Raw genomic sequence first — 8840 nt, 5'->3', positions numbered from 1 at the left:
AGTAGATCTTGGAAGTTCTATCACAACAAAAAAATCTGTAAATATGTATGGCAATAGATGTTAACTGGATTTATTGTGGTGGTCATTTTGCAATATATACAACTATCAAAACATTACATTATATACCTAAAACTAATATAATATTATGTAAAAAATAATAAATTAAATAAGTAAATAAAATTATAAGTTTAATTATATTACCCCAAGTACTCTAGTGGAACTTCTCCATACTGAAGTTCATCCACTGGTTTTAAGACCATGTTTAGACAGTGAAGTGTGGCCAATCTCATCAGAGTAAATACCTAGAGAATCTATTTCTCTTCACATTTATTGTATGATATCTATTCCAAATCTCATATACAATTTGAAAAATCACCATCATCTTTGTTATGACAAATATGAAAAATCACCATCATCTTCGTTATGACAACTTTAAACTTTTTGAAAGTTTAACTAAATGATATTTACTGATTTCCTTTTGTCCACAAGTCCGCTTACAGCTCAGATAGGCCATTTAGATATGTCTTCCTGTTTGATAGGATCACATAATTTGAAGGGAACAACCTTAAGTGGACTCAATCCACATTGCAAATATCAATGGGATACTATATTTGATTGCAGATAAGTGCTTGAAATGAGGTTAATATAGGTTATCTGTTTTTATATATTTTTTGCTATTCATTTTGACCACTGTCTTTGAGCTGCAAAGAAGTAATGTTTTCTGCTTTGGTATGGATGTGGGGAGCCATGGTTACAGGTAATTCAGAGCCTTACAGACTGGCTCGGTTAATGCTTGACCTGTTTCTGCTCCTAAGGCATTGTCTTTGCCTGCACCTGGAGGGTGCTTACAAGTTGCTGAGGTGTGTGGTGAGGACGGCCAGTTCCCGGACACAGAGGATTGATGGCTATTGGGGTAATTGATAGATTCTGTCATGGGACAATTACTTTTGGGAGTTTCAGTGATTCTGTAGTTTCTATGTACAAGTTAAAGATTTACTTTCACTGAAGTAATGCATATTTTTCATTGTTAAACTGCACGTACTCAAACTGCATATATTGGTGATGGGAAATAAACTCTGGGCTTCAGCATCACTGAAGACCGGCTGCATCAGCAGTCGTGAGAGTGTCTCTTTATTCATTCCCACTCCCCCCTTCAGGTACTGATCGACTTGTGGCTGCTGGCCCGTCATATATGGAGGCCCGGGGAGCAGGTCCCCTTTCAAGGTAAAAGATAGACTAAGTAGGTGGTGTTAAAATGATAGGTCTGTATTATGGGATTTAGTAGTACCAATATCTAAATAAAATAATTTCTAAAAAGAAAAAAAAATCCACTATTTCCGTTCAGTAAAAAACAACACTCATTTTTCTGTCACCAAAGACTCTTTATCTCCAACCAATGAATTTCAAATGCCCAATTATGTTAGACATAAAAGTAAAAGAAATACGATCAAAGCAAATTTTATGTTAATTTATTGTGGTATATTTCTTTGATAATTTTATACATTTTGTGCTCTTTGGGCATTTTGAAATTACATCTGAAGGAAGTAATGGAAATATCCATAATGTAGATCTATTAGTATCAGTTTTGTTGTTGTTGTTGTTGTTGTCGTTGTTTTTGCAAACTAAGAAACCAGGGAGAATGACTTATATTACATTAAAAAATAAGTGGAAAAAAATTACATTTCTACTCTAAAGCCCCCATAATAATGGTAGGCAAATGTCCATACCTCAAATGCCCTGGGTAACTTATCTGTCATTCTTTCTGTGGAGTGTAATAATGAGGCCACTGGGGGATATCACGGAACACCACAGACTTTGGTGCCACCAGGAAACTTGTGCTTCTCAGCATCATTGATTTTTGTGACAAACTCAGGAAACAGGGTGACTCCTCTATGAAGAACTAACTCAAGTAGCTTCTTGGACCAAGTCCAGCTGGCTGACATTCAGCCCAGATAAAACAAAAATGAACCTATCTGAAAAGAAGAGAAACTGGCATCCTGACAAGAAATCAGATATCAACTCTTTTTAAGGGCCCACATTGTCAGGCTGATGAGTAATTTTGTGATAAATTGCTATTTTTAGAATCCCAAAGGAATGCATTGATGAAAAATGCATTTTTTCACCTGTAATTCATCAGGAAACCAAGAGCCAGGCATGAAATGTAATTCTAGAAAGTATTGTCTAGAATTTCTTCAGTATGCCGCTGACTAGCTTCAAGTGGAAACATACAGATAACAGGCATGTTATCACCAAGTAGAAACCCATAAAGCATGTGTAGAAAGTGAAGTAAACACTGGACAAGGTCAAAAGTCCAGGCTTTGTTAGTAAACTGTGTGAATTTAGACTTAACTCCTCTACTTTTCTTCTTTTGAAATAGTTCAAATATGTCAAAAATTATAGGAGGAATATTTATACATATTTTACCTACATTTGTCAAATCTTAGCATTTGATTCATTTGCTTCAGATTGTTTCAAAAGATATAAAACAGCACAAACAGTTGAAGTCCTATGAATTTCTCACCCTCCTTTCCATCCCATTCTCTCCATCCCCCACAGAAGTAACCACTATTCTGATTTCTGCTGTCTACCATTCCTGTTACAAATTGTTACATCATAGGTACACATCCATAAACACTATTGGTATTGTGTTGTATGTTTGTAAATTTTGTATAAATAATGTATGTGTACCTACAAGAATCAGCACAAATGAAAGGACAGGCACTCTGGAGCCTCACTGTCTGGGTTCAAATAATAGTTATGCAACTTCTTTCTTGTGGGCCTTGGGCAAATTACTTAATCTCTTTGAACCTCCATTTCCTCATCTGTTAAACAAGAAACATAATGGAACTTACCTTATGAATTGTCATAAAGATTAAATGCATTGATATCTAGGAAGTATTTGGGACAGTACCTGGCACAAACAAAGCAGATAAGTGTTATCTGTTACTATTCAAATGTTTTAAAGCATTCCATTGTATGAATACATTCCAATTTATGTATCTAATTTCCTTTTGATGAACATTTAGGTTGTTTCCAGGTTTTTCATATTATAAATATTCTTCAACATGTCTCCTTGTGCAGTTTTTCCTACTGACTGTGCCTATAAATGGAATTGCTGGGTTTAAGTTCAGTCCCACTTTGGAATCTAGCAGATATTAACATATAGCACTTCAATGTATGGAAAAGTTCCCATTCTCACTCAAAGTTCCTAATACTCTCTATCCTCACCAATTTTAGTGTCATCTGATCATCATTTCTGTATTTATAAAATGAAAAGTGAACTAGATGATCTCCGGAGTTTTTCTGCATTTTCTGTATTCCCAGATCCCCTTTTCTTGAATTGCCTACTTTCTCCCTTCACTTGGAGATAAACTAGTCCAGTGAAGAGCAAACTATTTCATTTACATCTAGAAGCCTGTTATTGGGTATTTTATATTTTTAAGTCTATAAACTAGGACATCCAATAATACAATTTCACCAGTCATAAAGAAGTATGTCATAAGGAATATTACTTAAACCGACACTGTGCTAGCCAGACATACTTCCAACACTGTTAAAACAGATCAATAGTTTTCAAACTTTTTAAAATAATGAACTTTTTTAAAAAATAAAAATACAAACTGAACCTCAATATAAATGTTGCCTGTTCTGAACAAGTCCAATCCCGTCTGATTTCAGAAGCTAAGCATGGTAGGGCTTGTTTAGTACTTGGATGAGAGACCACCTAGGAAGACCAGGTGCTGTAGGTGTAAAAAAATAATAATAAGGGATTGTAAACTGACAAGGTCCTTGCAATCTGTGAGGTCAACCAAGGGTTGTCTCACCTAAAAATATATAGATATATATATTGCTTGCTCCTTTTTGTTCCTTTGTTTACCTCTAACTCGTACCTTACACATTTGTAAGAGCTTCTTGTAATGTGATTATCATTATTGCCTTGGTAAACTTCCTAAATTAAGAAATATTGAAATGCGTCAACTTATCTTGTTACTTTATCTATTCAATTAACATTTTAAATTTTGATTATGTTTTAGACTGGTATATATTTTGCTATACTAAAATCTTCTGGAAATATCCATATTAGAAAAAAATTATCCATTATTGTCAAAGTACTCTGATTTTACTACCTATAGTTTCTATGGGGAAAAATACACAGCTTCAGGCTTTAAAGGTTATAATTGTAGACCAGCGTTGCCACCTTATGTTAAGAAACTTAATCACATCATATTTCAGGTTGGAAAAACTGGATTTAAAAAAAAAATTGCATGTGAAATCTTGCAATGATCTCTTCCTATGAGAACATTACATTATAATAGAGTTGGGGGACACTCATCAGACATACTGGTAAGACTAGGTCATTGGATTTCTGGTCCTTCAGTGATCTGACGTCTATGAGTCCCAGAATTGACTCTAGCTCATCTGCTCTCAGATGCACTTATTAAAGATCTTCACACTTCAGCCAGCCTTCCCTTGTCCTTAATGTGAGCCAGCCTCATCTTAACATATTAAGATGCTATTTCCAGACAGCCATTTCGAGTCTGATATCAGCCTGGAATGTGGCTGGTCTCTGGGTTGCTGAAAGATGAGCTCCTGCTTTGGCATCCCCATGTATATGTACCATGAGTCTCCCCAAAGCCACATGTTTCCTGTCTTTTAAAAATATTTCCTGATAAAGCCAAAACCCAGTTGTGAACCTCTGCATTGCATTCCAGGTGTACAAACAGGAGCCCTCACTGCCCCCAGTCAGAGCCTTTACCTAGAAAAGTTGTGAGAAATAAAGTGGCTAAAAAACTCTTGGTTCTTTGAATCAAGAATCTGCCACCATCCAAAGTAAGCATCCGCAAGACTCACAGAGCTTTGGGTCGGAGGTCATCACGTCAGAACTCTTGGATATGTTTCCAGCCTAGATCAGATTCAAAGTACCCAGACCTTGGATGCTGAGATTGGGATTGCTTCTCCTTGGGAGCCAGCTCTGAGTGGGTGTGTACCCCTCACTCATTCCTCTCTTCCCCCACCTGCCTGATGTGAGTAGCTAGCAAGGTTTTTTACAGTCTTAGAGGTTTTTATGACAGGCAAGAAAGAGCACAAAGAAAAGAATAAGATGCAGATGAAGGCAAAGGAATAATAAGGATAAAAAAGAAAAGAGAGCAAAAGGAGAATTTATCTCAGGCAGAAACCATGTTACATATTACTTACAACCCTCCCACTTCATCACTAGACATTTCCTCTACAGTGAAGAAATACTTGCCAGTTGATATCGAAGACATAGGCAAAATGTAAAAGGAAAACTTAAGACTGCAAAGACAAATGAATATAGTTCAATCGACATGCTACTGGTAGAGCAGAATAAATTCTACCATTGATGTACACCGATTGAGATCCACTAAATATCTGAAATGTCAAATTAACAGGAAGCTATGTTAAGTTGTGTTATTACACAGGTTATGTACAACTTTTTTGGCACCAGGGACCAGCGCTCATATGAGAATCTAATGCCTAATGATCTGAGGTGGAGCTGAGGCGGTGATGCTAGTGCTGGGAGCTGCTGCAAATACAGATGAAGCTTCGCTTGCTGGCCTGCCACTCACTTCCTGCTGTGTGGCCCAGTTACTAACAGGTCACAGACCAGTACCAGTTCAGGGCTTGGGGATGGAGACCCCTGTTGTTATAGACAGGGATAGAAGTCTTTTATCAATTCCAGTGATCTGCATTAAGAAGAATATTTTGAACCACATCTAGGGTCAGTAGTAGAGTAGCTGTATGATTGATTAGCAACGTCTTCTTCAGCTTCTAACTTTTCGTATCTGTCCCTTTTTTTTTTTTCTAGAATAATCCTCCCATTAACTACTGCCTGTTTCTCTAGATAGGTGCTTCTTAAGTTTTAACATGGTTATGAATTACCTAACGATCTTACTAAAGTACAGATTCAGACACAGTACATATGCCTAAGGTTCTGAATTTTGAAGAAGCTCCCAGGTGATACCTATGCTGGTCCATTGAACTTTCGGGTCCCTTTTCTAACATTGCAACAATTTCTTTTGTTAATCACCCAGCAATATTATTACTCTTATCTTATTGCTGGTCAGTCAGAGAAGGAAGATAATCGCTGCTATCAGGCCTAAATAATCAGGAAATTTTTAAACTTAATGTAAAAAATTCCTACAAAATCTTATATAAATATGTATTTGTATAGTGAAGCCTGATTTGTAATATTTTTATCAGTAAGAAATTTCTTTCAAACACCTTTTCTAGGTTCTAGGGTACAACAAGTAATATCCGTAAAATGACCTTAAAGCTTCCTATTAAATTATCAAATAAATAATATTCACTATAGTTTTAGAGTTTATTTTACTTTATTGCTTTCTAATCCTTTTTAAATAGTATCCTGAATGTGATGTACATGGTATTTCCCAGTTACTTCCCAACAATGTGAACTGCCTTGAACTGAAGGTCACTTGTTCACATTTATAAACATTATTACATGAAGGGAGGATACATGGGGGAAAAATCAGAAGATATAGATACTGACAAGTTAATCAGTTTATATCTTTGCACATTATCCATTACAGAAAATTCTAAGATACAATGACTCTTTAATCATAGTACCTTCACAAGTGAGTGTGTGGGCCTCGTGCCCTGCACCACAGTACATTTTCCTTATGGAAGAATTCCCTAGCTGCCTCTTCCTCTTCTTCCAACTTAATCATATTGCCGAAAGGATCATGAGGTATATCCTGGTTAATAACCAGCTTTTCAGTCTTGCGTAGAGTCTGTGGGCCCGCTTTCAACTCCAGATCCTTCAATGGCTGAAAACTCTGTTTCAATAAGTGGTTTCAGAAATTTCTCAACCTTGGTTAGTCTTTGCTTCAGTTTTTGCTGCATTGACTCATATTCGGCCAGGATCCGAGCAAATCTTGTTTGCAGAAGGTCTACTGACCCTTCCATTCTAGTAACCTTCTCTTCAAGATCTTTAGGATCACTTCCAGCATTTGCAATATTTATATCCAGCAGACCATCTTTCATCAAGATTTGCTTCCCTTTCTCTTCTAGCATACCTTTGGCATCTGGATACTCAGTTAAAGCTTCCATGAGGTCATCTTTTGAGAGACAGAACAGATCTGAGTATCCAATGCTTTTAATATTGGCCGTTCTTCGATTACCAGCTTTGCTGCCTTTAATGTTAAGGATGCTGATCTCACCAAAGTAGCTGCCATCACTCAATACCACAAACTGAGTGATTCCATCATCTGCCACCACGGCGAGTTTGCCTTCCTTGATGATGTACATCTCTCGTCCAATATCCCCTTTCTTGCAAATATAATCACCGGGACTATAGACTTGGGGTTGTAATTTCAAGACCAACTCTACCAACAGACCAGCTTCACAGTCAGCAAAAATGCGTACCTTTTTTAATGTGTCTAAGTGAACACTGATGGCAATCTCTGCTCTTAGTTTATCAGGTAGATACTTTAAGACTTCTCTCTCATCTACTGTTTTTTTGTTGGTCCACAGATAGTCAAACCATTTAATAACTCTCTTTTCCATATCTTTGCTTACATTTCGAAAATTCATATATTGTTTGATGGCATCGATTCTTGCTTGAAATTCTGCTCTGGCTGCATTCATGTTGGAAATCATAGAACCTATGTTACCAACGATGGTAGCAAAAATTAAAACTCCAATTAAGAAATCAACCACCACGAAGACATACTCAGAATCCCTCACAGGAGGTGGTGTTTCACCAATGGTGGTCAAAGTCAGTGTAGACCAGTAAAGGCTGTATACATATTTTCTAGCCAAACGGCCAAATTCAGGATCGTTAACATCAGGATAGACCCATGTATCATTTCCAAATCCAATAGCTTTGGAAATAGAGTAGTACACACATGCATTCCAGTGGATAATGATGACGATGTACATAACAAGGTTAGAAATCCTGAAGATGTTTGGGTAGTTCGTCCTCGTTTCAGTTCTCTGAAAGAACTCGAACATTCGAGAGATCCTTAATAGTCTGTTTAACCTGATTTCTGGATAGTTCCACCCCAGCTTTAAAAATAACAGATCAGTTGGTACCACTGATAGAACATCAAGTTTAAATTGCAGGTTCGATTTGTATTTCTCTATGAGTTTAAGCTTTTCCTTCACCAGCAGTCCTTGTTCTAGGTATCCTAAAATAGAAAAAAAAAAATCGATTCATTGTTTTTTCTTTTCATGCCATTGTGAATGTTTCTAAAGGAGCTGAACTTTGTTGAATTCAAAACAAGAACTCACTTTGAATAAATACACTTTTAGCAATGTAATAAGATATGAGTTCTAATCAACATATGGCTGTGGTAAACATTCTTTTTGCAGAAATAAAAAGTAAAACTCTAAGTACAAAAGCAAGAGATTATATGCAATGTATATATATATAAATCTCTCTAGATTCAGTAGCTCCATCCAGGCAAAGCCATTCTTTTTATGAAGTGTTCTTAGAAAGTTTCCTTAGTACCCAAGCACTGTGCTTACACCCCATACTACTCTCTTGACAAAATCCCAGCCCTATTCTTGAGGTGTGGATACCTGCCCTACTGTCTAATGATTATAAATATTTTTGTCTTGACCATTCAATGTGAAGCATAAGTGTCTTTTGAGGCTATATTTCATATCACTTTCTTGCCTCCCTCACCCCAACCAGGCTTCCTTAGACATCTGATATCTTTCCATCTTCACATTGCTACCACAGGCTTTGTAGATTAAACTTGGAATTTCAGCACTCTGACACATTTCACTAGGAAAGAATTCGTTCGTCCTCCTGTACTGACTACCAGAGCTCTGACTAGGACACAACAAATGAAATA

At 36.7% G+C, this 8840-nt stretch overlaps 1 protein-coding gene across 1 annotated transcript in view; it reads right to left on the bottom strand.

The window, feature by feature from the left end:
• Positions 1-6375: 6375 nt before the first annotated feature.
• CNGA1 (cyclic nucleotide gated channel subunit alpha 1) overlaps positions 6376-8840 on the bottom strand; it is a 30986-nt gene continuing 28521 nt past the window's right edge. Inside the window, exon 9 of the mRNA XM_016161178.2 lies at positions 6376-8168. Coding sequence (XP_016016664.1) covers positions 6754-8168 — 1415 coding nt within the window. The 3' untranslated portion in view covers positions 6376-6753. The remainder of the gene's footprint in view (positions 8169-8840) is intronic.

Source organism: Rousettus aegyptiacus, unplaced genomic scaffold, assembly GCF_014176215.1.
Source record: "Rousettus aegyptiacus isolate mRouAeg1 unplaced genomic scaffold, mRouAeg1.p scaffold_m13_p_10, whole genome shotgun sequence".
Taxonomy (NCBI): Eukaryota; Metazoa; Chordata; class Mammalia; order Chiroptera; family Pteropodidae; genus Rousettus; species Rousettus aegyptiacus.
The sequence above is the reverse complement of the archived record's forward strand: the minus strand, read 5'-3'. Positions and strand labels throughout refer to the sequence as shown.